The sequence below is a fragment of the Equus quagga genome, chromosome 5, assembly GCF_021613505.1.
Source record: "Equus quagga isolate Etosha38 chromosome 5, UCLA_HA_Equagga_1.0, whole genome shotgun sequence".
Taxonomy (NCBI): Eukaryota; Metazoa; Chordata; class Mammalia; order Perissodactyla; family Equidae; genus Equus; species Equus quagga.
This window is the reverse complement of record NC_060271.1, coordinates 12,968,454-12,995,743: the sequence shown is the minus strand read 5'-3', so window position 1 is coordinate 12,995,743 and position 27,290 is coordinate 12,968,454. Positions and strand designations below refer to the sequence as shown.

Genomic DNA, 27,290 nt, shown 5'->3' with positions numbered 1-27,290 from the left:
AGGTGTGTAGTAGGCTATACCCTCTAGGTTTGTGTAAGTACACTCTATGGTGTTTGCACAATGACAAAATTGCCTAACGATGCATCTCTCAGAACAATGCACTTCTCAGAACATATCCCCATCGTTAAGTGACACAAGACCGTATTTAGCTGTGGAAGAGACCTCAATGAGATGCTGTTGCTTCTAAGAAAACCCTGGACTGCACTATCTAGAATACAACACCCAGGAAAGGAGAAAGTAAAGCTGCCCTTAGTCTACCTAGGAAGATATACTTTCCAGAGAGCAACCAAGTGGAGGAAGGATTAGAACCAATAGCCACAAGGCATTTTTTGGTACATCACTCCTACTGAATAACGAAATTTGTTGAATATCAGAGTGCATCACTCCTATTGAATAATGAAATTTATTTCAGTTAATAAACATATACATGTGTGTTTACTGGGCTACAGTGTAAACTGTATTTCCTACTGGAGGTCATAGTCAAAAAATTCTGAAAGCCACTGGATTAGAGGCAGAGAGACTGCAAGAGAGACCAGGGAGGAGACTGCTGCAGAAATGCAGACTGAGCTGCTGAGGATGAGGAGGTGTGGAGGGCCTGGAGTAAGCCTCAAGAGGCAGCAGCTGGAGACGAGGAGAGGAAGCCTTGTGTTGCCCAGGTCCAGGGCCCACCAGAATGTCTTGCCCTTTTCTGCATCCCCACAGCAGTACTGCCTCAGAGCACTGTGCTACCTCATTCTACCCACCAAAATGAGACCTCCCATCTCCTTCCAAGTTCCACTGAGCACAGGGCTTACACTCAGAAGTTACAGTTCTAAATGTCTATGAACTTGGATTTCAGAGAGAGAGGTGGCAGGAAGCAGTCAAGTAACAGAAGGAAGAAAAGGTATAGCTGAGTCTATCCCATGGGGGTGCCGAGTCAGAGAAAAGACATCTAGGAGGGTTAAACCATTTTATTTTATTGAAATTAGTGGGCAGGGATGGGCAGGCAGTGACAAGTCCCAGTAGGGAGGGGAGATTAAGAGGGGAGGGGCAGGGGGGCCAGAAAGAGGGCCGTGGAAGAGAAAGGGAGCAAAGAAGACTTCATCCTACTAGTCTTACAAGTTCTTACAGGTCACTCAGGAGCATCTTGGGGTCCTTAAAGGATAGGTCCTTCTGCTCAAGGCTATGGGCCTGGAGCTGAAAGTTGCTGGGCTCTGGTTTAGAAAGGGTGTTCCCCTGGAGATCTAAAAGGAGAGAAAGGGAAGAGAGGACAAACCATCAGCAAGCACTGTAATACACACAGAACTAGGCCCTGGTCCTGTCTGACGGGGAGAGATGTATAGGCCTGACTTGGGATAAGTAGCAACAGAGGTTGATGGATTCACAAAGAAAGAGGCAAAGACTCCATTCTACCCAGTGCCAAACAATTAGGCAGCTGAGATCCAGGTATCATTCAGATTCAGCCTCCCCCAAAACTGGGATCCCTGCCCTTACCCCCACCTAGCTTCCTTAAAACTTCCCAGCTACTGTCCCGAAGACTGACTTCAGAGCTAGATGAAGAAAGAGACATGGCGAAGGTGGCAGCCAGGGGCAGCTCATATTGGAGGACGTGAACAGAGGTCCTAGAAAGGGGAACAGAATCAGAGGAAGAAATGATGATGGTGGGTCAAGGGGGCGCTACCTCTTCCTGAGTCCTCTAGTCTCCTCTCCCTTTATCCTCCAAACATATAAAGATATTTCAGTGACAAGTAAAGAATGTCCACTACTGCCCTTATGGGCTATAACCCGGATGCTCATACCGCCCCTACCAGCCCATGTCAAATCTGGGATTGCTGAACTTTGATCTCCAATGCCTGGCCTCTGTGAGACAAATCCCTTCCAATGCCACAAGCACCCATACCCCCTGACCTGAGGAGGTCGTTCTCCTGCCGGGCATCCTGGGCCTCTGTCCTGGCAGCCTCCAGAGCATGACCCTTGCCCACCTGGACACTTTGCAGCTGCTTCAATATCTGCCAGACCATGGGCCCAGGTAGGACCAAACCTCTCCCTCTCCAGGAGGAACCCCCCTCCCCATGATTGGCTTCTTCAGCACACTTGGAACCCTCATGTTAGACAGTTTCTCATGGCCTGGAGCAGAAGGCTTGGGAAGATGAGTTTTGGAGGGAGGTGGAGTCAGCACAGGGAAGAGAGGAAAAGAGATAGGGGTGGAAGAGGGTATCCTGGCCTGCCTGCAGAACAGGACAGACAAAGAAAGTAAGGGGCCTCCACAGGGAGATATGAAGAGATAGGTCCAATCCTGGTCCTACCTTCCAGCCACGGGCCTGAGTTTGCCGCCCCTGAGCCATCTGTTTCAGCAGCAGCTCCTGGTGCTGGCCTACAGATGAAAGAAAATAAGGGGGCTGTTCTCCAACTTCTTCCCTTCCCCCTCCCTGCCTTGTGCCCAGCTCAGTGCTGAAAACTGAGACAGAAGCATTCTGGTCCAGCTGTTGGGAAGCTTCCTAGCTGTCTGGGGAGACTAGACTTACACCATGGGAGGCACAACAAAATACCTGGCCAGACTTCTGAGTAGCTCAAGCAGTCAGAGCTATGACCACCTACTGAGAAAGCAAGAAGCCTTTCCAGAAAAGGGGACAGACAGATGAACTCATACCCACTCCCAATCTTTTACTCACTCAGCTGGTTCCGCAGCAACTTCAATTCCTCCCACACAATCTCTGACTCCTCCCACAGCAGTTGCCGCCTACAAAGATGACAGCAGTGTCATTCTAAAGGCAGTCAACAAGGCCAGAGGAGGCTACCAGAATACCAGGAGTTCAGAGGCCAGAAAAAGGAAAGGTCTTGCCCATTGCTTACTCATTCTGCAGCTCTTGGTGAAGGCCACTGGTAGCACTGCACTTTCGTGGTCCCGTCTGTATTTGGGTTTGGGCCTGTTCCTGCACCTGGCTTCGAAGGCCCTGTAGTTCCCTTCTTAGCCCCTCCAGGCGTTGCTCCAGGAGAAGGACTCTCTGCTCTGGGCCCTTCTGCAGCAACCTTAGTGATGCTATAGTGGGACAAGTTGGGGGTCAGCCCCTCTAAAAGCTTCACATATAAGCCTAGAGACTCCACTCGCAAATCAAGACACAAGCACACACATAAGTGTGCAACAAAATTGTGTGCATACATATGAGGATGTGTGCATAAAGAAAAAAAAAATGGCCAGATACCTTCCAGGGTACAGATCTGGTACTTCTGCTGCTCTCGCTCTTCCAGCAGACCCTGCACAGCCTGCCTTAGAGCCTCAGTCACCTACCCAGGCAGAAACACCACATGAGCTACTGAGTAAAGGGCTTCCCCAACACCTGGTATCCTCATCTCACACAAACACCACATATATACACCTAGGATTCCATGCCTCACCTTAGCCTGGGATTGAAGCTGGGATCGGAGAACAGTAACTTCATCCCAGAGAGAAGATGCACTATGGGCCTCAGCCCAACTCGGCCTCTCTGGGACAATGGGAGTCTCTAGACCCCAAGGCTTTTGTGCTTGGACTCCTGACTGGGGAGGCAAGTGATGAGGGGAAGTCCGAGTCCCAGTCAGATCTCCTGCTGAGGGAATAAGGAAGGGACAAGTGCAAGGCTTAAGGGAGTTGGGGGGGGCACGACACATGTTTGTTCAGGAAAGGAAATGGAATTTGGAAGGAATTGTGGATGTTACAGGCACTAGAAAAAAGGCAGATCCTGGAAAGCGAAAAGGCTGGGGAGTAGAAAAGGGGGCAATACTTACCTGAGGTAGAGACCCCAAGGGGATACAGCCGCTGCTACAAAAGACACAAGTGCACAGGCCAGTGAGCTCTTTATGAGAGTCCCTTAACCCAAACCCCCAAACTGGGGGCCTCAGGCGCGCCCCCTCACCTTAATCCTGGCCACATTTCCGTCAGTCGCACTGAGAAGCGCGTCGAGCTGCTCAGACCAGCTCAGGCCCCTACTCATAGCCTGCGGCAGGGGTCTGGCTCCCCGGCGTCTTGTGCCCTCACTATCCCAGCCCGAGGCACCCGAGGCACGGCCCAGAAAAGACCGCAACGTCAGATGGAAAACGGGGAGTAGAGATGCAATACTAAGGGTAGGGATGCACTATCAGACCAAAACTGAGCCTCTGGGACTAGTCAGGGGAGAGGCGTTCTTGGGGATCTGGGGGAAAAGCAGGATACCCAGATATGCAGACATCAGGTAAGGGTTGAAAGTGCCGAGTCTTGGTCGAGACCTCTCCAGATACAGGACACTGACGCCATCACGCCGAACCTGTCCCAGCGTCTACTGCCGCCGCCGGGTTCAAACCCTTGGGTAGGCCGGGAAAGTCCAACTTCGGACTGCCTTCCGCAGCGCCACTTGGGAAACTGAGTTCGCCTCTGGCGGAGAAAACCGGCGTTGGAGGCTGCGGAACTACGTTTCCCTGGAAGCGACATGTGAAGTCACACCTCCACCGTGAAGCTTGCCGGGAAACCGAGTCTTTCTGATTCTGTTGTGGTTGTCTCTAGGACCAAATGAACTACGTATTCCAGGATGCATCGCGCAAAGCTAAGGCTTTCCTGCTGCTGGTCCCAGTAGTTCTTGGGAAATGGAGTCCAAGTACCTTGAAACTTAACGGCCCACGTTGTCCTTGAGACTCCATTTCCCAGCAAGCTCAGCTTGTAGGGCGCGCTATGGAGCCGCAAGTTGCAGAGCTGCAGCAGAAGATTGAGGACACGTTGTGCCCTTTTGGCTTCGAAGTTTACCCCTTCCAGGTTGGTCTATCCCTATTTCTGTACTAGGGCAAGGTGTATGAATGGCCTCTGTGCTACCTGCGTGAGGCCCGGGAGCCCTCTGATCCTTCCGGAGCTCCTCTGGCTCCGTGGCCTTCTGACCTACAGGGACAGGATATCAGCCGGGGCTTGGGTTAAAAGTGTGGAGAAGCAGTCTCACGTTTGTCCTTTTACCTCCATATAATGCCAGATTGGTGAATAGGAGACACCATATGATCCAGTAACCTGTGGCTCTGTCACCTACATAACTTACAGGAAGAAAGGGACCCATGGGGCCAGAGTCACTTTTGGAAGCTTCCTGAAGGAGTTAGGAGAGGGCAAGGCCTGGAAGGTTTGCATGGCTAGGATTTAGGTCATCTGAGGAGAGAAGGGCATTCCTGGTGTTGAACAAGCAAACAATTGACTGGTTTGTTCCATCTACCAACAGAAGGATAATTCATGATGTTGCCAATCACCAGCGCTGGGCTGGGTGTAGAAACTCTTTGCACCCGCCTGACACAGAAGTCTGGCACCACCATCTACCTTTGTTTACATAAGTCCATTTCCCCCTTATCCAGTGACCCCTGCACTGAGCCAAATGCTTGGACACAAAGCTAAATCAGCTCAGCTTGAGCCTTAGCTTGATGCCTATGAGAGCCCATTCTCACCCTTTCCACTGAGTGGCCCACAGCAATGCTAGGGGATGATATAGAGGAAGAGATAGGTTAGGTCTAGCTTGAGAAATAAGGCTTCCCAGAAAAAAATGGAGTTGAGCTATATCTGAAAAGATAGACTGGAAGAAAGGAGGGTTACGTACATCCCAAATATCACAAGCAGCTTGAGTAAAAGTGTGGAGACAGTGGTGGATGGCAGATATGGGTGAGAGTGAGGATGCCTATCTCGTGGCTGAGGTAGACCTGGGTAGTGGGAGCTGTTGTACTGAACAGAGCCATCTGGAGCCCTGCCAGTCCTCCTAAGCTCCTACTTCTCTCATCTCCAATCAGCCACCAAGACCTTTAGGAGTCTGTTTCCTGAATCTCCCAAATCCATTCCCTCCATCCAACCCATCTATGGCCTGGTCCAGGCCACTATTTCTCATTTAGATTACTGCAATAACCTTCTTGCTGTCATTTTGCCTCCAATCCATCCTCCACACTGCAGCCAGATTGATTAAATCTTAAATCTGCAATGGCTAGCCCCTCACTGTCACCAAATTATATCCATATTCCTTAAATTGGTATTCAAGGTCAGTAACAATCGCGCTCCTAGTGATTTCTCCAGCCTTCTTTCCCTCTGCTTCCCTCTACAGACCCACTTCTGGCAAACTAGACAATTTGCTGTTCTCCAAATATGCCCTGTACTTTTTCCCTGTCTTTGTTTATGCTGTTACCTCTGTTTAGAATACACATCAGATTCCCCCTCCCTGCATTAGCCTGTCAGTTTCCTCCCCAGCCTTCAAGATTCAGCTTCCAAGAAGCCTTTTGTAATTTCAGAGGACCCTGATCTGGCCCTGTCATTGCACTAATCACAGTACAATCAGTTTCTTTTTTTCTTAGTTGTTCATGAATTCTCTATTCTAAACTCCCTTTCAAATTCGGATGAATCCTCCATAAACACATCACACAGCATCAGTAGAAATTCATTGATTGAATGAATGAGGTGGAGGTTGGGGTAAGATATATGAGGACTTGAATGCCAAGCTAAGGTATAGGCTTAGCTAAGGCTTAAGTTCACCCTCCTGTGTGGCCTGAATTTTCTCTCTGTTCCAGGTGGCATGGTATAATGCACTCTTGCCTCCAGCCTTCCACTTGCCCCTTCCAGGACCTACCCTGGCCTTCCTGGTACTCAGCACACCTGCCATGTTTGACCGGGCCCTCAAGCCCTTCCTGCAGAGCTGCCACCTCCAACCACTGACTGACCCTGTGGACCAGTGTGTGGCCTACCACTTGGGCCGTGTTAGAGAGGTGAGCAAGGCTCATATCCTCCCCTAACTTCCAAATCTGCAGCTGCTTCCAGCTCCTCCAAGCTCATTGCAGGATCTAGACCTACCTAGGGTTAGGAGCCATTTCTCAGGTGGAAAGATACCTTAAAGCCTGCCTTGACATTGTGATCCTTCCCTATTCTGCCTTCTCATCCCAGGTTCGCCCATTTCTTCCAGCAGCACCCACTCTGGTCTGAAATCAATAGCACTCACCCTACACTGATAGGCAACTGTATGAACCCCAGACCAGACTTCCCTTGGCTTCCAAGTGAAATAGGAATAAGCCCAACATTCCCCAGGCATCACCTGTCTGCCCTAGACCTGGAAGTTTAATGCCGTCTCTGGGGTCTTTTGAGGACAGAACAATAGTCCCCTACCACACACTCACATGTACACACACATATGTACATATACACTGGGTCTCCCCAAAGGTGGGCCAGATCTTCCCCTACACTGGGACTGTGGAGGGCAGAGCCAAGTCACCCCTCATAATGGAAGTTTCTGTGGAAGACCTTGTATATTTCGCTTCAAACATGGGCCCTCCTAGACAGAATATCATTTTCTTCACACTGGAGCTCCCTACCCCTACGCCCACTCCAAGTTTAAGGTCACGTTCTTCCTTTAAACATGACTTCCGAGGACAGGACAGTGTTAACACAGATCAGGGCTCTCTAGGGCAAGGTCATGATTCCTCTCATGCTGAAGGGAGCTTCCATCTTGTCTTCTATCCCAGAGCCTTCCAGAGCTACAGATGGAAGTCATCGCTGACTACGAGGTACACCCCAACCGGCGCCCCAAGATTCTGGCTCAGACAGCAGCTCACGTGGCAGGGGCTGCTTACTACTACCAACGACAAGATGTGGAAGCTGACCCCTGGGGAACTCAGGTCAGAGACCGAGTGTGAATGAGTAGGGACTAAGAGAGAAAATGGCAAAGGCCCCTGAAGATATCAGGTCCCACATTCCTCCACCTCCCCTGGGTAAAGAAGTTGGTAGACACAATCCAGGACAAAGGTGTGCCCTGGCCAGGGATCCAGCCCAAATGCTTTCTGGAGTCTACCTGGAGACACATCAGTTCAGTGAACTTAGTCTGTTCTTAAAACCCTGTTAAAGGATGGAGGATCTGAGTGGTTATCAGACCAGTGAAACTGGGAAGTTGATTGAGGCTCAGCTCAGGGAACTCTTCAAGGCCAGTTAGCTCAGGAAAAGGGTTGTCCAGAGGGAATGGGGGCCAAGCCAGCCACAAAAGTGACACAGGCTTACATGTGGAATTAGTGTCTGTTGAGTGAGAAGTGAACAAAACCTGGCTTGCAGTGATGGCAGCTGGACTTGGTGACAAGGTGACCTCCATGACATTTTCCTTGCCCTCTTCCCAGCATATATCAGGCGTGTGCATACATCCCCGATTTGGGGGCTGGTTTGCCATTCGAGGGGTGCTGCTGCTGCCAGGAATAGAGGTGCCCGATCTGCCACCCATGAAGCCTCTTGACTGTGTACCTACAAGAGCTGACCGAATTACCCTACTTGAAGGCTTCAATTTCCATTGGCGTGACTGGACATACCGGGATGCCGTGACACCCCAGGAGCGCTACTCTGAAGAGCAGAAGGCCTACTTTTCCACCCCACCTGCCCAGCGCTTTGCCTTGTTGGGCTTGGCCCAGCCCTCAGAGGAGCGTGGCTCTCCTTCTGTAGAGCTTCCCTGTACCACCCTCACACCCAAGCAGCCTCCAAAACCCAGCAGAGCCCGGGGTTGGCTCAGCCCCAGGGTCTCACCACCTACATCCCCTGGCCCTTGATACCCTCCTTCCCTGTGGGATCCCTATTTATGACAGTGGTACTCGCTAAGACTTATTTGACTTTGGCAAGGCAAGAGGTTTTATTTTGGGTACAAGATGATTATTTTTGATAAAAGAATTATAGGTCTTCAATTAAGATAAGGCTCAAAGTTTTGTCAAGACACAAATCAAAGACTAAGGCAGATGCAGAATTCACACCTGCTTTGGACTATGGGATTATTGCCTGTTACCCTTTCTCTGCAGGGCTCTAAGACGCCTCTTGTTAATTAAAGGGCAACCATCCCCTAAATAATGGGAGCTGCCTCATTGGGTTGTTGTGAGGACTGAATAAATACATGTGAAGTACTTCTGAAACAGTGCCTGGCATATAGTAAGCGTGCGTAGGCTGCTGTTATTGAAGACGCTGGAAATCCCATACTGCTGCTCAGAGGTCTTGACTGTCTGAATCCTGGAGGGGTGGGAAGGCTGGGGTAGCTGATAAAGGCAAGCGTCTGGAAGGGCACATAATACACAGGGTCCTTAGTTCTGAATCTTCCCTAGCCTAAGGGCCCAGGAGGAACCCACCTTCTCCCCTGCAACACCCTTACTCAGAACAATGATATGAATGAGGGGCAAAACAAGACTACCCTCAAATCAGTGCCCAAACCCAAGGAAATCGAGAAGCACTCAGCACTGTCCTTTTGATACCAGAAGTCTCCCCCTCCCACTTTGACTTCCAAAGGTAGAGAAACCTCTAATTTTGATCTTTTACAGAGCCAGTACCAGACATTTATTAGAAGAGGCCAAGCTTCAGATTCTCACGCAGTCCTCCCAATAGTGTAAAGGTAAATGTAATCTCACTGGGGCCTTAACCTACAACCCAGCCTATAGCATAAATTGCAGTGCCTTGGCCAACACTAGAGCTCCCTCACATATACAGTGAAACAAAATGTTAACATCTTGGTTTAGCTCCATTCCCTGTGTCTACTTGCATTTCCCCTCAATGTAATTTCCTGATTCTGAGGCAGCTCTCACTACTCATTTTCCCCTAAAAGAGGGAAAAACAGAGGGAAGCCTGGTGGCACAGCAGTTAAGTTTGCACGTTCCGCTTCAGCAGCCCAGGATTCGCCAGTTCAGACCCTGGGTGCAGACCTACGCATTGCTCATCAAGCCATGCTGTGGCAGGCATCCCACATATAAAGTAGAGGAAGATGGGCACAGATGTTAGCTCAGGGCTAATCTTCCTCAAAAAAAAAAAAAAAAAAGGAAAACAGAGTAAATTCCTCTTAAAATCAAAGGCGAAGGCCCCCTAAAATGAAGAATCAACAAGGTCTCAGTTCAAGTTTAATAGAAACTACAAAAGTGATGCCCCAGTACTGTACACATCAGTTGGCCTGCCCCACAGCACAACTCGGGCCATTCCCTCCAGAGGAAAGCAGGCTGGCCTCCCCAACCCCTGCAGGAAAGGCCTGTCCTGTCCCATATCACATCTGGGCTGAGTCTAAGGCGTTGTTATTTTAAGCATGACAATAGTACAATAAAAGAAGTTTTCTTTTCATGGCTGCCCACTGCAGCCTGGCCCTAAAATGGCCCAGCACTCATTTCTGCTTCGAGAAATATTCTTTGCTCTTCTGGACATCAGGCTTGATGGTATCACTGCCAGGCTTCCAGCCAGCTGGGCACACTGCAAAAGAAAGATACCACTGATTGATAACCTGCTCAGTGGTGAGGCCCTCTCTCCTCCCACAGACAAATGATGCCTCAAGACCAAAACTGAGCCTTAAACAGCCTCAACACTCCGCGGCACCAAGAAGCATACCCTATAGTTTAAGATCATTCAGTCTTTTAGTGGAAGGCTAACTACAAACATATAATTTAATCCTCACCACAGCCCTAATACTATTCTACCTAATTTATTCATGCAGCACTTGAAATTTAAAGAAATTAAGTAACAACTTCAATTGTATACTTTGTTCTAAAAATCATCTGTCTAAAGCATATATGGCAAAATATTAAGGTTTGTTAACAGTAGATAAGTAAATGGGCATTCATATGTTCTCTATAACTTTACGTATGCTTCAAATACATCCTTTTAAAAATAAATGTTTTGGGGCTGGCCCCGTGGCCAAGTGGTTAAGTTCACGCGCTCCGCTGCAGGCGGCCCAGTGTTTCATTGGTTCGAATCCTGGGCACGGACATGGCACTGCTCATCAGGCCATGCTGAGGCAGCATCCCACATGCCACAACTAGAAGGACCCACAACGAAGAATATACAGCTATGTACTGGGGGGCTTTGGGGAGAATAAGGGGAAAAAAAATCTAAAAAAATAAATAAATAAATGTTTTTCGGGGCCAGCCCCACGGCTGAGTGGTTAAGTTTGCATGCTGCACTTCGGCAGCCCAGGGTTTCACCAGTTCGGATCCGGCGTGTGGCCATGGCACCACTCATCAAGCCATGCTGACCGAGGCGGTGTCCCACATACAGAGCCAGAAGGACCTACAACTAGAATATACAACTATGTACTGAAGTCTTTGTGGAGAAGATAGAAAAAAAAAAGATCGGCCACAGATGTTAGCTCAGGTGCCAATCTAAAAAGAATTAAATGAAAAAATAAAAATAAATGTTTTGCAACAAATGGTGCTGGAACAGCTGGATTTCCACATGTAAAATGAAGCTGGACCCCTACTTCATACCATATACAAGAAGTTAACTCAAAAATGGATCAACATCCTAAACATGAGAGCTAAAACTTTGAAGAAAACATAGGAAGGTAAAACCTTCATGACCTTGGATTTGAAAATATATTCTTAGATATGATACTGTAAGCACAAGCAATAATAAAAAACAAACTGGACTTGATCAAAATTAAGAACTTCTGTACATCAAAGGACACAATCAAAAGAGTGAATGGGGCTGGCCCCGTGAACAAGTTCCATGTGCTCTGCTTCAGCGGCCCAGGGTTCACAGGTTCAGATCCCGGGCGCAGACCTACTCCACTCATCAGCCATGCTGTGCAGGCATCCAACATACAAAGTAGAAGAGTGGCACAGATGTTTGCTCAGGGCTAATCTTCCTCAAGCAAAAAAAGAGGAGGATTGACAAGAGATGTTAGTTCAGGGTGAATCTTCCTCACCAAAAAAAAAGTGAAGACAACTCACAGAGTAGGAGAAAACATTTTCAAATCATGTAGCTGATATGCGATATATCAATATCCCCTTCTATACAAATACAACCCATTTCAAAAGTGGGCAAAGGAGGGGCTGGCCCAGTGGCACAGTGGTTAAGTTTGCACACTCCACTTTGGCGGCCCAGGGTTCACAGGTTCAGATCCCAGTGGAGACCCACACACTGCTTATCAAGCCATGTTGTGGTGGCAACTCACATACAAACTAGAGGAAAATGAGCACAGATGTTAGCTCAGGGCGAATCTTCCTCATAAAAAAAAAAAAACCTTAAAAAAATGACTTGCGCCTACACCCAAGAAAAAATTAACCTAAATAAGCTAGGACTGTGTAAACCCACAACACTAAGCTGCTCCGCCCTCTGGCAGCCCTTCAAGAGATCTGAAGGCAGCAACCAATCTGCCTCCTCAGTGTTCTTTAACTGGCTAGCCTGAAATACAAAGCAGTAAGGAGCGCCACAGAAAGCCCTGCTTGTTTCACTAAGTAACTCCCTTCTACCCCTACGTAAGCAAAAGGTCTGCGTTTGACTGTTTCACACACGGACACAGGAAGCATAGCCTTCAACAACCTTTCCCTACAATCCTAAGCTGCCAAACGTTCCCTGGGTGAAGCTGAGGAAAATGAGGCAAGGAGATCAATCTCTGATTTTCCACTTCCATTTGCTATTTGTCTTCTAGGAGACACAAAGTCACCAAAGTCCAGTAATGGAGCAGGAAAAGTCTCACTTGCTCAAGCGAGAGAGAGGAAGCCCCTTTTGGTCGAAGGATGTCATAGCCTCAGATGCCAGACTGCAACCAGCTGTCTGGGAACAAGGTATGGATGAATAAGCATTAAATGGCAGACCTGGCTGCCATTCCTTCCCCAAAATCTCCATTAGATTATTACATAGTTATTGGCACCAAAAGGTTAAAACACAGGTCCTAAGTATACACAAGATGCAGAGAACAAAGAGAAGCACGCAAGCAAAGACCAGGCCCGAGCCAGCCAGAAGTTTGGCAGTAGGTGCTAAAAGGGGACCAGAAAGACACTCTGTCTAGGAAGAAAACATGAAGCTTTACAATGGCCCAATTATAAATCACAACACAAAGATAGGAGGAATAATGAACCAGAAAGACTGACCTTGCCAACTTAGTCCCTTGGCACTAAGGCCTCATGGTACTTAAGACCATACTAGTAATTAGTGACAGGACAGAAAGGTCTACACTTGGCTGTTTCACTCATATCCAACAGTGTTGCTTTTTCAGAATCAATATGGAGCCCAGGAGAACTGGCTGAGTCCCACATAAACCAGCTTCAAGTGCAGCTGAAGTACCATAACTCTCCAAGGAGAAGATAGCAGCCATGGCAACCTCAGTATGAGAGAACCAACTTACCCAACACAGAAGGCCCTAAACAATGACTTTTTCAGCATTTTAATTACCTAAAAAAAGGACGGCTTTGAATTTGGATCCCAGTTCCAACATTTACTATGAATAAGTGCTGTGTGTAAGTATTGGTTTATTGGTCCTTAAAATAAGAAGGCAGGATATACAGATATCAAATCATTATGTTGCACACCTAAAACTCGTAAAATCTTAAGTCAATTATATCTCAATTCAAAAAAAAATAAGGGCTGGCCTGGTGGCGCAGCAGTTAAGTGCGCACATTCCACTTTGGCAGCCCAGGGTTCACCGGTGCGGATCCCAGGTGCAGATACGGCACCGACCGCTTGGCAAGCCATGCTGTGGTAGGCATCCCACATATAAAGTAGAGGAAGATGGGCACAAATTTTAGCGCAGGGCCAGTCTTCCTCAGCAAAAAGAGGAAGATTGGCAGATGTTAGCTCAGGGCTGGTCTTCCTCAAAAAAAAAAAAAAATGTAGGGTTATTTGTCAAATAAACAACACGTGTAAAGTACTTGGTATTCACAGGCTCTCAAATGGTAACTATCATATTATAAGCCATAAAAGGCTGCACACAGAAAGCTGTGCCTCTTTGGTGGGATGGGAAGCAGCAGAGACCAACAGAGACAGAGTCTGAAGAAGCAAGCATCAGAGAGTTATAAGAGCTTGGGTTCAAGAGTCTAGCCTATATATATGCAAGGTCCCAGGAAAGTCCAGTAAAGGGCTGACCTGGCCCCTCCCCAGCTCCTAGAGACTTCACGCTGAACCTCACCCCCCACTAGGGGGCAGTCTCAGCAGCTGTCTGCTCCTTCAATCCACCAGGGTAAAGCCCACACATGCTTCTGTGAGTAGTGCCTTCTGGTATCAATGCTCACTGATTCCTATTAGCCTTCCACTCTAGCTAAGCTAGTAGCACTTTTGGGTCCCCCAAACAGAAACCACTAATTCACTCTAGCAACTTCCAATTCTTTAAATCACAAGATCAGAGCTGAAATGGGCTGTAGAAAGGGAGTGAGAACTACTTAATACGCTAGAGAAAGAGAAAAAGGTATAGTAAGACAAGAAATTTGTCCAAATCCTCCTGTACATTTGATCTGCTATCAACAGCACTTAATCTATTAATAGCACTTAACTATCTTGTCCTCAATTACATTAAACTTGGGCGGGTAGGGGGATCTAAGATTTTGTTTCCCCACATACCCAGCACCTGCTGCCTCAGGAGCTCAATCCTTTAACTCAGTTGGGATAAGGCTGTCTCATTCTGGTTAACTACTACACTCGGGGCTGGGGAGGGGGGGCTGGGGGTGGGGGGACAAAGCCAAAAAGCTATAGTCTTTCAAACTCAAAACCTGGGATCAAGCCGTTCAGTACTTTATCACAACACTGCAATGAGAATACACCAGGAGAGAAGTACTAGTGGTGGAGCAATAGGAAAAGAAGGGCCTACACTCTAGCAAATGCTGGATAAACACCATAAAGTTGCATCTGCTCAGTCATGTTTAGATTTTACAAGGACAGACTTACAAAAACATTATCTTTGACCCTGAAACTTCTAACGAAGAACCTTGACATTTTATCTGAAACCTTCTAGCCCGAACCCTTCCCCCTACTTAAAGTTTTTACAATAAACATTTATACAATTTAGTATTTGGTGACTGTTAATTCCTACAAACACAGCAACCACAATGTCTAACTATGGACTTTTAAAAGATAGAACTGTATTAGCTGTATCTGCCTATTGTCTTCGGTAAGTTATCTTAGTCCTATTTTATTTTCTAAATTTCAAAACTGGTCATATATAATCTTTATTTTTTAAAACCCCAATAAAACAAATAAGGACGAGAGGGATTAAGCTCTTCTCCCAATAAACACTTGTCAAGAATGGCAGGTTTTATCTCTAGAAGTGACCTTTTTGTTTTGCCTTTGAACTTTTGTTTTGCCTTTATACACCTATGAGATCTCCCTACACTCCTTTAATAAGTTTAATCTTCAGTAAGTTAAATCTGCAGCAATGAGTGATTCTAAATGAGCAGGACAGAAGCTGGGAATATGCCATTAGAACAAAAAGCCTTTATATTCTCCTCCCGGAGCTTTTCCATTACCCCACCCCTCCAACCCACTATAATCCAGAAACTTTAATTTATTGAAGAGACATAATCACTCTTTTCTTACTGAGCAGATTTAGTTCCTACCATCTTTCCCACCCTACTATTCTGTTGTCCTGCTACCAGGCAGATTAGCTTACCTTCCCCATGTTTGTCAGTGAACTGGAAGGCCTGAACGAGTCTCAGAGTCTCATCCACAGAGCGGCCAACAGGAAGGTCATTCACAGTGATCTGCCGAAGGATACCTTTATCATCAATGATAAAGAGGCCCCTGGGAAAAAGATTGAAGATTTGAAGAAGAGGCAGTACAGGTTTAGAAACCACTTTGTTAGAATAGAGAAGCAATGGAAATGGGCTGGTTTCCCAGACTTGCACTGGCCTTGCCCATAGTGAAGAGGCCCCAGCGTACAGAATGAAATGAGGGGCCGGCCCCATGGCGTAGTGGTTAAGTTCGGCGAGCTCTGCTTCCGCAGCCCGGGATTATGGGCTCGGATCCCAGGCATGGACCTACACCACTCATCATATGCCGAGGCAGCAACCCACATATAAAACAGACAAAGATTGGCACAGATGTTAGCTCAGGTCTACTCTTCCTCAAGAGAAAAATACGAAGATTGGCAGTGGAGGTTAGATCACGGTGAGTCTTCCTCACCAAAAAAAAAAAAAGGAAAGAAATGAGACCATCATGCTGTATACCTTAAACTTATACAATGATGTATGTGAATTATTTCTCAATACAACTGGGGAAAAAAGAATGAAATGAGAAAGGAGTCTATAAATCAGGGCTCTACCTTTCTCCAAATTAAAGGTCCTCGGCAAACTAGGTAATTCTCCTGATGAATCTCAGCCCCCTAAGGAGGTATATACCTGAATGAGATGCCTTCATCAGCCTTTAAGACCCCATAGTCCTGAGCAATGGTGCGCTTTGGGTCGGACACCAAGGGAATGTTCATGGGTCCCAGTCCTCCTTGTTTCTTGGGTGTGTTGATCCTACAGCAAAAAGCACACACAGAGTTACATTCAAATTCTTGTGTAGCAAAAGCATTAACTATCTATTCCTTCCCCTTTTCCAACATTCCTAATCTAACTTCCCCAAAAAAACTTCAAACTTTTTCCAACAGTAAAGTGAACGGCTGAGCACAGTTAGGGTCACCAGGGTACACTCAGCTGCAACCCAAGCCGCTTTTCCTCTGCTGCCAGGTAACAAGAGCGCATCAAGAGGAAGTCAGAGCCTTTGCACTTCCCTTCCATGAGGAGCCAGGAGCCAATACCTGACACAGTTTATTGTCAAAGCTGCTGATTAGTTAAAAAATATGCCAAATGGACCAAGAGATTTACCAAGCCAGATGACAGAAGTGAGAATCAACAGAAGCTCCAATCACTTGGCAGTTGAGTTTCTTGAATTCTTCTGCCCTATCACTGAAAGCAATGATCTCCGTGGGGCACACAAAGGTGAAGTCAAGAGGGTAAAAGAAGAACACGACATACTTTCCTGGGGAAAAAAAAGTTTCAAGTTAGTATTTTTTTTTTTTTAAGATTTTATTTTTCCTTTTTCTCCCAAAGCCCTTCGGGTACATAGTCGTGTATTTTTAGTTGTGGGTCCTTCTAGTTGTGGCATGTGGGATGCCATCTCAACATGGCCTGATGAGAGGTGCCATGTCTGAGCTAAGGATCCAAAAACCAGTGAAACCCTGGGCCGCCGAAATGGAGCACACGAACTTAACCACTCAGCCACAGGTCTAGCCCCTCAAGCTAGTATCTGAAACAGATTTCCTTGCTTTAGAGACACTGAAAACCTAAGAACATTTTCCTACGGCAGCTGAAGTTGATGGCAGACAGAACGACTGCTAAATGCCAAGATGCTCAGGACAGGTCTCTTAACAGTTGCTTTCAGAACCTCTTACAGCAGGAGGATGCGTGAAAAAAAGTTCCTTCCAGTTCCATGCTTTATTTTCCAGCTTCCATATTAGCAGCCAACTACAGAATAAACTGTTCAGTCTAATTTTGATCTTCTCTGGGTAGTTAAAATTAGCACAAACACCAAGTTCCCCAGTGAAGAAAGGCAAAAGCAAGGAGGCAATTATTTACTGGATAGCCTAATGCCAATGCTTACAATCAGTGCCCAGAAAGAGCTGAATTGCTGGAATCTCTGCTACGAGGCACAAAGAGACCAACACGAAATTAGAGCCTTTGCACTTCTTCCACAATGAGCCACAGTTTGGGGACAGGTAAGGTTTAAATGAGCACCTGAATCAGCACAAAGATGTTCCTAACAACCCTGATAGGACAAGAAAAGAAAAATCTCCTAAGGCAAAAGTTCCAAAACTCCCAGTAGATAATGACTTCTAGTTGAAATTTTTTTGTTTTGTTTTGGTGGGGAAGATTTGCTCTGAGCTAACATTGGTTGCCAATCCTCCTTTTTTTTTGCTTGCGGAAGAACAGCCCTAAGCTGACATCTGTGCAGATCTTCCTCTACTTTGTAATGTGAGATGCCTCCACAGCATGGCTGATGAGTGGCATAGGTCTGCACCCTGGATCTAAACCTGACAACCCCAGGCCACCAAAGCAGAGTGCATGGAACTTTAACCACTTGACCACGGGGCCAGCCCTGTAGTTGAAATTTTACTCAAGTCACTCACATTACCAAATGGAGTACATCTTCAACTAGCCAGGCAGACTCTCACCCTACCTAAGGGGCTGAGCTACTGGAACAATTCCAAAGATTCACTTATTTCCAGGTAACAGCCATGTTTGAAAGCCAAAACAGGCTGCTCCTTTTGACATTCACTTTGAAAACCAAATCAGTGGAAACTCATCTAAACAGCCTCTCCAGGGCTTTGCCTAACAAGCACTGGAAGCCTCAGCAGGTCAAGCCCTGGAGGGCAGAGAGCAGCTCTTCTTAAACCTCATGCCTCTACCCTTGGGCCAGAGTCACCTCTCTAGGGTGCGACTGACTTACCTTGTTTGTGAGGAGGAGGTTCCCTCCAAAGGGCCCCACTTACCTGCTCTCATTCCAACCAGCAAGTGTGATGTGTCAGCAAACCCAGTCACCCGTTCTACCCAAAAGCTGACTCCAGGAACTGATTACTACACCGCTAAGGAAGGTACACTGGACACCTGAGTTTCAAGTTTGCATTCTAAGAAATCTACATCCTCAATTGTCCCACAAGACCTAGCTGTTCTGGGAATGCTTTAGGTAAGGAAAGGAAAACCTTCATTAGAACTTGCCCAGTGTCTGCATGAAACTAACAGAAAGGAAAGTGGTTCCAACCGTGACATCATCTCTTCTCTGGGGACAAAACAGTTGTCAAGGGAATGTGCCTAGGCCCTCTGCCTAATAATACAGCAGGTGTGACAGTTCAGTGACAAACTGAACTGAACAAGCAGTGTCACAGCTCCAAAGACTTGAGCTCTGAGACTTTAAACTGGTGAAAGCCTCTCACAGAGATCATGAGAATGTCACCAATAATACAACTGAGGAGGAGCATTGAGAAAATAAGTGAGCTAATATGCCCAGGCATAAGGAAGCATGTGCTTTCTCCAGAAGCAGTCTGGAGCTAGGATATCTACCCTGTGATCACTGTTGATAATCACTTCACTTCAACATGAAGGCAACAGCCTCCCACCCTTAAAGACCTTAACCTGGAAGATATAAAGCATTCTACAATCAAACATAACAGAGAGAAAAATCAAACAAGCCATCCCTAGAATGTAAAATAATTCCATTTTAATGAAGCTAATGTAATTACTCTTACCTTTGTAGTCAGCTAAGCTGATATCTTTGAACTGACCATCTGGCATAACAGCAGTGGCTTTAAAGTTGGGGGCAGGGTGCCCAATTTTGGCATTTCCTGAAGACATCTTGCTATCTGCTGAAAAACGTAAAATAAATTAGAAGCAAGCCTTATTCTTCTAGATAACCGACGCCCTCCAACTACTTAGACAGTAAGTGGTAGAAAAAAGGAATTGTTCAGTGGCCCTGAATATATAACCTTTACGTTAGTAAGAAGCCTAAGCTGAACTTCCCAATTTCTGAAACAAAAACAGCTTATGTACCTCTGAATCTCAGCTTTTCTTTTCATTTAAAAACAGCAATTTCTTTATAAATTGAAGTAACCTCTATTACTCTTCCTGAACCATCATCTGTGCAATGGCATTTTCTTCTGTATTTTTATTATTGGGGGGGAATGACTGTGGACTCTCAAACCTGAACCCAAACGCACAATGCCACCAACACCTGACTCCCACAAGCAACCATGTTGCCCTTTTGCGCCTCCATCTGCGTTTAAAACTTGGGAGGTGCACAATCTTTTTCCAGGAAGATTTGCCCAAGACAGCACATACTATAGTCAATCCAACTTTTTAACTAGCAAGATCAGGATTCTGGCCTCTGCTCAATTTCCAATCTTTAAGTCCTATGCTAAAGGCCTAGAAGTCCTTTCAAAAATGGGTTTCTGGGGCCGGCCCGTGGCCAAGTGGGTAAGTTCACACGCTGTGCTTCTGTGGGCCAGGGTTCACCCGGTGCAGATCCTGGGCGTGGGTGTGGCACCACACATCAGGCCATGGTGAGGGCGCGTCCCACATGTCACAACTAGAAGGACCCACAACTGAAATATACAACTACATACTGGGGAGATTTGGGGAGGAAAAAAGCAGAAGGGAAAAAAAAAAGATTGGCAACAGTTGTTAGCTCAGGTGCCAATCTTTAAAATAAAAAAAAAAAAAAGGTTCCTGACCTCAGGGCCAAGATCCCGCGGTAATAATAAGTAGAACAAGAGTCGATTTATCGCTAAAAAAGCAATACTACACTGGATTCACCAGGTCAACACCAAGATAAGGAGTTAAGATTTAACCTAGTAACCTACGGGTTTGAAAACCCCAAGAAGCTAACGTTACAAGTCCCAAAGGTTTTGTTTCATATATATCACCACAACCAAAAGAAACGTTGCGAGAACCGATCAACGCAAACTTTTTACTGCTTAACATCTTCAATAACAGCAACAAAAACCAAGCAGTAAGGCAGGCTACAACTGGGCAACGAAACATAGGGTGTGACCCTAACACAAACGGCCGCCTTGCCCCAACTTGCTTTTCAAGCTGTTTCCCCCACATCCACTAAAGTCCGACCAATTGGGAAAGGCTGATGGACTTCCAGCCAGTGTGGGCGCCCTTAAGGGGTCTGCCCAAGAATTTCCCTGGGGAAAGCCACGCCCCCGAACTCCACTTCAGGTACTCTCCCGCCACTCCCATCATCACCCCCACTCTAGCACTCCGGAAAGCACCAGCAGAAAAGAGTCCGCAGTCTTCACCAGGGCATTGGGGATCACCACAAACCCCAAGTGGGAAAGTGGGAAAACGACAGGGAAGGGAATCCGAAGCTCCAGTTAGTTACGGCTCAGGACAGGGAACAGCATCTACCCTTGCCACACAACACACGAGTTAGCCTCAGATCAATTTCCAGATCCACTCTAGAAACTTCCTGAACCCGTCACGCCCCGCCCGACAAAAGACTAGTCCAGAGGACCCCACCACCACCAGCAGACCCTGCTGCGACTCCAAGCCAATCAGCACCCTCTGCCAGGGTTGCCGGGGAAAAAGACGACTTGAGTCGACGTTAGCCTCGGGGTTCAATCAGGTCCGTGCACCCACAAAAGGCGGGGGCACGTGAAAGTGCGTGTACCTCCCAACCACTCGACCGCCAGGCCTCGCCGGGGCGCCTACCCCATCATACCGCCCCTAGTTGAGCCAGGCAGGCCTCGGGGAGGAGAAGGAAAAAGCGCCCAGCGGGGAGTGGGGAGCTTTGCTCCGGCAAGGCCGCGCTACCCACACACACTCACCAGCTCGAACGCACAAACCAGCAAGGCCAGGCAGGAAGACGATGCGCGAAGCACGCGCGAGGCGCTGCTTTTATAGCATGCACGGCTCTCGCGAGAGTCAGAGCGGGCCGGGGGTACGGAAGGGGGAGAGGGGAGGGGGATTTGGCTCGAGCTCCGCCCCGACCCTACCCATCGCGCCCCGCCGGAATGACTCAGCGCTTACCCTGGCGGTGGGGCGCGCTCCGGCCCCGAAGATAGCCATCCCACTCTCTGCAGGCTGCGGTCGGGGCGGGAACCTCTTGACCGCCTCCAAGCTCAAACGCCTCCGATAATCCGGGATCTCTGAGGGGGCCCCCTGCGGGCCTTGCCCCCAAAGCCCAAACCAGAGTAAGAGTCCTCGCTGCTGCCCACGGAGGACGACGTCTAACCACACCAAGCCCCGAGAGCTGTCTGCCCAAATATTTCTCAAATATTCTGCCCCAGTCTCCGCAACCTCTGCCCTAGTGCTGATCCTCAGTAACCGTCACTGCTTAGATAGCCTCCTTTATTGTTCTGATAACAGAATTGTTGCTTTGCATCTCCCATCCATCCCTTTCACTATGTCTGGAAGAAATCTCGCTGAAATCTGATCATGTCACTCCTCTGGTTTGTGGTTAAAAAAACTAGGGCTCTGTAGTAAATTTCCTGAGTTAAAACTCACTGTCATTTTATGGGTGGCCTTCAGGCAAGAGTCTTAATCCGTTGCCCTCGCTTTTCTCACCTGTAAAATGGAAATACTATAATTTTTTGTTGAAGTCATCTCTGTAGCTTGTTTAGCACTCTTCTTATTATACATTATAAGTGTTAGCTATTATTATTACTATAACTTTTCCTTGTTCCTTGATTGTAATATTCAGAATTGTGTGTAGTGGTTTCAAGCTGTCTGAAGAATCTGCTCCCTCCTAGTTGGCCAAGAGAAAACTTCTTTAAAGACTCAGCTGAAGCATTACTGCCTCTGAAACTGTTCTTGACCTTGTCTCATCCACAGAAGTGACCGTTCCCTCCTTTGTGACCAAAAAACAGCCTGTATAGGCAAAAGAGTTTTAAGCTATTTTATTTGTTTAGATGTCTGCCTCATCTTGCTAGACTGACTTTCTGGAGGGTAGGGTTTGGGTCACATCCATCTCTGTATACCTGTTAGCACACAATGGGCACAATCTGCTCACCATGAGATAAAAGCTAATTGTCAAGAGGCAAGATGGTGGCAGAGAAAGGGCATTTTATTACAGCTTGCCAGCAAGAGGGAAGATGGCTGACTAATGTCCAAAAGAACCATCTTCAGGGGGGCACAGAATCTTGAAGCAGTTATATAGGCCAGTGGGTCATAGGGGAGGGGTTAGGAATGTTGACCCTCTGGTGTTACAGACCCAGAGTTGCCACAGCAGATCTTTCAGTTTTCATTGATGATGGCTATCAGCATAGACTCTCTGTTTGGGGGGGGTCATCACATTCCTAAGGAATGAAAAAGAACAAAGTTATCGTCTTATCACAGCTGGGAGGTATATGCACTAGGAGGGGTCATAAAATCCAGACAACAGGTGAATCTCCTGGAGGGTGCAAATCCAGCTGGCTTAGTCAGAGGACATTCAAAGTTACAACGTGGTCTCTTTTCTACAATATGGCTTCCCTTATGTCAACCTTGTGTTGAGCCGGTTTCATACCCAAGTCATGAAAGAGCACTTGACATAAAACAAGAGTATCTAATAAGTACTACTGTTGTGACAGGGAAACAGGCAAGTTACTGAGAATCTGATCAATAACTAGCCTAGTCTGTCAAATGTTTTCCGGACAAGGAGAAAACTAAATGTGCTGTTTTTCAGAGGTTGATGTCCTCATTTTTTGCAAGTGTTGCTGTCCTACAGTGAGACTTACACGGTTGCAGCAAGACCCCCACAGGTTGCTCCAGCTTCAGGTGTCCAAAAGTTAACATGGACCTGTTATGTAATAACATGTTCCTTGACCTCACTGTGTAATGAATGGCATGTTGCATTGATCCTGTTATGGCACCTTGACCTTGTCATGTAATGGCATGTTATATTGAACTCACTATGTAATGGTACCTTGAATTCCTTACATAATGGCCTGCACATGTGCCCTGACTGGGCCCAGTTGTTACACAGTTGTAGCATATCCTCTGCACTCTGGTATAAAGTCTCCACTGGCACTAAGCTCAGGGGAACACTGCTTTGGGAGCTATGCCCAGTGTTCACCCTTTCTTGTGCAAGCAATAAATCTTTCCCTTCACCCACTTCGGCCTTGGTTTTGCTTTTCGACTCTGTACTCACCAAGAGACAAACCCATTGAGTTCAATTACATTATGTCCCCCTTTCTGCACCCCCTCCCCACTATCCTACTAACTCCCTTGGACTTTACAGAAGGATAAGAAATGGAGAAGTGCTGTGTCATGCTGGCTGAGCATCTCAAAATTTTTTGTTATTTATCATCCTGCTTGCAACAGTAGTGATTTTTTTTTCCCTTCTCTGCCTTAGGCTGAACAGTTATTTGGCCGTTATTCCTTCCTTTTTTTTTTTTTTTTTTTTAAGATTTCCTTTTTTCTCCCAAAGCCCCCTGGGTACATAGTTGTGTGTTTTTAGTTGTGGGTCCTTCTCACTGTGGCATGTGGGATGCCACCTCAGCATGGCTTGATGACCTGTGCCATGTCCGCACCCAGGATTCAAACCAGTGAAATCCTGGGCCTCGGAAGCAGAGCGAGTAAACTTAACCACTCAGCCATGGGGCCAGCCCCCACTTCCTTTTTTTTTTTTTGCGGAAGATTAGCCCTGAGCTAACATCTGCTGCCAATCCTCCTCTTTTTTGCTGAGGAAGATTGGCCCTGAGCTAACATCCATGCCCATCTTCTTCTTTATATTTGAGACACCTGCCACAGCATGGCTTGTCAAGCAGTGCCATGTCCACACCCGGGATCCAAACCGGCGAACCCCAGGCCGCTGAAGCAGAACGTGTGCACTTAACCTCTGAGCCACTGGGCCCGCCCCTATTCATTTCCTTTTTGAGGAGGCAAGGGAGATGTAGAAGTTCAGACCTTAATAATGCATGGCTATTGCTGTGAGTAGGTTAAACCAACAACACACAGTCCTACTTCAGCCAGAGGAAAATTACCATTTATTGCATTTACCATATGTCAGGCCCTAGGCTCAGCACTTGGACTTATCTCATTTAAGAACCAGAAGAGTCATCTTGGCGCAGGAAAATGTTAACAACCTATCTCTATGGGAATATAAAAAATGAAATAGCAGGACAACGTTCTGAAAAGAGAAGAAATCTGTTGAACACATCTAAGTAAGTGATTGCGGAGTCTCTTTCCTCAGAGAACGGTAGAGATTTCAGAGATGGGAGCATAGGGGCTTTCTCCTTTCTCTTTCTACAGGACCTAGTATATACCTCTATCTCTATTTTTACACATATCCCATTGTTTTGTTGTTGTTGCTGTTTTGTTTTCTTTTGTTTTTTGAGGCAGATTAGCCCTGAGCTAACTACTGCCAATCCTCCTCTTTTTGCTGAGGAAGACTGGCCCTGAGCTAACATCCATGCCCATCTTCCTCTACTTCATGGCTTTTGCCATGCGGTGCCATGTCCACACCCAGGATCCAAACCGGCGACCCCCCAGCTGCCAAGAAGCAGAATGTGCGAACTTAACCGCAGCACCACCGGCCAGCCCCTATCCCATTGTTTTGTCCTCACTTGTTCAGCAGTAGTCTGGGAAGGATTTTACCTGTTTTATTTATCTTTGCCAGATAAATAGCAGCACCTAGCACAGTAACTGGCCTAGGAGAAGTGCTTAATTAATTTTGGAAAGTACTGAAGATTTTTGAGTTGTGGAGTTAACTATTTGAACTATGTTTTATGAAGATGACTCTAGCAGCTGTATGATGGATGAACTAGGAGACAATGACCAGAAGACAAGAGACAAAGAGACCAAATGGGAGGCTACTGCAATGGTCCAGACAAGAGAAGTCTCAGAACTTTAATGTGACATTGGCAACAGGATGAGAAGAAGGAAAGAAAAGATATTTCTACAGGCCTTAGGATTAATTGGATTTAGGGTGAGAGGAAAGAGGAAGGTCGATCTGATTCCTTGGTTTCTTATCTTGGTGACATAAGAACATCGTTAACGAGTGACATAGGAAATACCGGAGAAGCAGTTTGAGGTTAAAAATAATGACAAACACTTGTTGAGTACTACTTGTTTTATAGATGACCCCTGACGCCCAAAGAATTTAAGCAAATTGTCCAAGGTCACAGCTAATAGGTGTTGGAGCCAGATGCCATCCCAGGCAACAGAGCCATCATGTTGCACAATATGCAAATATTACCTTTAGATAGATTATAATGTGGATGGTGCCCCTTGGAGTTGTGCCTTACAGTGGTCTGGCCAGGCTGTATGACTCTGGAGTCCACCCTATTACTGGCTGCTCTCTCTCTCTCTTTTTTTTTGAAGGAAGCTTAGCCCTGAGCTAACTGTTGCCAATCCTCCTCTTTTTGCTGAGGAAGAATGGCCCTGAGCTAACATCATGCCCATCTTTCTCTATTTTATACGTGGGACGCCTACCACAGCATGGCGTGCCAAGTGGTGCCATGTCCGCACCGGGATCCCGAGCGGCAAACCCGGGCCATCGAAGCAGAACACGCGAACTTAACGCTGCGCCACCGGGCCAGCCCCTGGCTCCTCTCTTAAAGAAGATAATCAGTTTGAGGCGAATAACATTGAGATGCTCACAAGATATCCAGGTGGAGGTGTCCAGAGGTCACCGTTGGAGATGTAGATTTGAGAATCAGCAGCACGGAGATTTAGCTACATATTTATTGTTCTTCTATTTACAGGAGGCCTATACTTTGCTAGGGACCAGACAAGGAAAAATAAACACATCATCTATTGAGCTGTCTTAAAGGATCACTAAAGAATTAGCTAACAAGAAGAAAAGTGAGGGAAGAGTTCCAAGCATAGAAAACAGACAAAGGGGACTGGCCCCGTGGCTGAGTGGTTAAGTTCACGCGCTCCGCTGCAGGCAGCCCAGTGTTTCGTTGGTTCGAATCCTGGGCGCAGACATGGCACTGCTCATCAAACCACGCTGAGGCGGCGTCCCACATGCCACAACTAGAAGGACCCACAACGAAGAATACACAACTATGTACTGGGGGGCTTTGGGGAGAAAAAGGAAAAAAAAAATCTTTAAAAAAAAGAAGAAAACAGGAAAAGAAGTAGGAGACAATATTACAAATTTGGGGAAGTACAAAAACTTTCATATTAATAGAATGTAAAGGCCAAAGACTAGAATGTAGGGACAACGAACAGAGATTGGTTATAACACTCTCTGAGATTGGTTATGATATACCACATAGGCCCAGCTAAGGAGTTTGAATTTTATCCCAGGGATAAAATTGGATATGGGAGTATAGAAAGAAATAGGAAAATGATCACATCAGGTTGTATTATCAATCATTCTGGCAGGCGCAGAGAGAATAGATTTAGAGGATCAAGAAGATATGGGATAGGGAGACCAACAAGGGGCTCTTGCCATGATGCGGGAAAAGAGGTTGAAAACTTTGAAGGCAGGCGTGCCAAACATGGAGAGATGGGATTAGATGGCAGAGTTTGCAAGATCTGGGCATCAGATACGGGAATTGAAAGAGAGGAAAGTCAAGGATGAGTCCCAGGGGAACTGGGTGAAGTGTGTTGCAATTCACAGAAATACAGTAAAACAGATTTTGGAAGAGATGATAAAAAGCCCACTTGGAGGCATGTTGAATTTGAGATTCCCCGGGGAGATGGCCAGGAGAAAGTTGGAAAGGTGGAAACCTGAGGGTAAGCCCATAGGAAGGCAAGGACCCACCTCTTTTTCATCATGTTATAAGCCTAATACTTGGCAGCATGGTTCCTGGTACATGTTAGGTACAATAGATATTGGTTAAATAAATTAATGAATTATATTTTTTGACATCATTCACAAAATCAAGGATACTTGAAGCTTGGGGAGAAAATGAACTCCCTGAGAAAGTGGAGAGAAGACAGCCGATCTCAGAACCTCACAGAATTTCTGTGAGAGTATGAGGAGGGACAAAAGCAATTAAAGGCAACTCAAAAAGAAGCGCATTTTGTGGGTGAAGGGTCATTCATGAAGATGGACTGTTTCTTCCAAGAATAATTTCCTTTGGTCCCCGCCATCAGCTTCTAAGTTCATTCCACCTGGGAAAGGGTAACAAACAAACAAACAAACAAAAAAGGAATGAGGTAAAAAGTCAATTAGTAGATAT

The 27,290-nt window shown here is 46.7% G+C and overlaps 3 protein-coding genes across 10 annotated transcripts; 1 reads left to right on the top strand and 2 right to left on the bottom strand.

Moving 5' to 3' along the window:
• Positions 1-935: 935 nt before the first annotated feature.
• On the bottom strand, positions 936-4,390 carry CCDC163 (CCDC163 homolog). Of its 7 annotated transcripts, none has more exons than XR_006888683.1 (9): positions 3,873-4,390; positions 3,745-3,778; positions 3,376-3,566; positions 3,183-3,264; positions 2,833-3,019; positions 2,652-2,719; positions 2,286-2,353; positions 1,474-1,601; positions 936-1,223 (listed from the first exon to the last, which is right to left on the bottom strand). XR_006888683.1 is itself a non-coding variant. In XM_046662044.1 (9 exons), exons 2-9 carry the CDS (start codon positions 3,948-3,950, stop codon positions 1,116-1,118), a joined length of 816 nt encoding a protein of 271 aa, XP_046518000.1. In that variant the 5' UTR covers positions 3,951-4,074; positions 4,169-4,389; the 3' UTR covers positions 936-1,115. The 7 variants fall into 7 exon arrangements, 3 of the variants coding, with proteins under 3 accessions (XP_046518000.1, XP_046518001.1, XP_046518003.1); XR_006888686.1 differs by having other exon boundaries at positions 1,474-1,529; XM_046662044.1 differs by lacking the exon at positions 1,474-1,601 and having other exon boundaries at positions 3,873-4,074; positions 4,169-4,389.
• Positions 4,391-4,621: 231 nt separating this feature from the next.
• On the top strand, positions 4,622-8,868 carry MMACHC (metabolism of cobalamin associated C). Its single transcript, XM_046662263.1, has 4 exons — positions 4,622-4,741; positions 6,508-6,702; positions 7,453-7,605; positions 8,095-8,868. The coding sequence occupies exons 1-4, from the start codon at positions 4,661-4,663 to the stop codon at positions 8,512-8,514; spliced, it is 849 nt and encodes a 282-aa protein (XP_046518219.1). The 5' UTR covers positions 4,622-4,660; the 3' UTR covers positions 8,515-8,868.
• Positions 8,869-9,824: 956 nt separating this feature from the next.
• PRDX1 (peroxiredoxin 1) lies at positions 9,825-21,151 on the bottom strand. Of its 2 annotated transcripts, none has more exons than XM_046662264.1 (6): positions 21,000-21,151; positions 18,918-19,034; positions 16,501-16,654; positions 16,030-16,152; positions 15,303-15,433; positions 9,825-10,177 (listed from the first exon to the last, which is right to left on the bottom strand). In XM_046662264.1, the coding sequence occupies exons 2-6, from the start codon at positions 19,021-19,023 to the stop codon at positions 10,092-10,094; spliced, it is 600 nt and encodes a 199-aa protein (XP_046518220.1). In that variant the 5' UTR covers positions 19,024-19,034; positions 21,000-21,151; the 3' UTR covers positions 9,825-10,091. The 2 variants fall into 2 exon arrangements, with proteins under 2 accessions (XP_046518220.1, XP_046518221.1); XM_046662265.1 differs by having other exon boundaries at positions 18,918-19,031; positions 21,000-21,115.
• Positions 21,152-27,290: the final 6,139 nt, after the last annotated feature.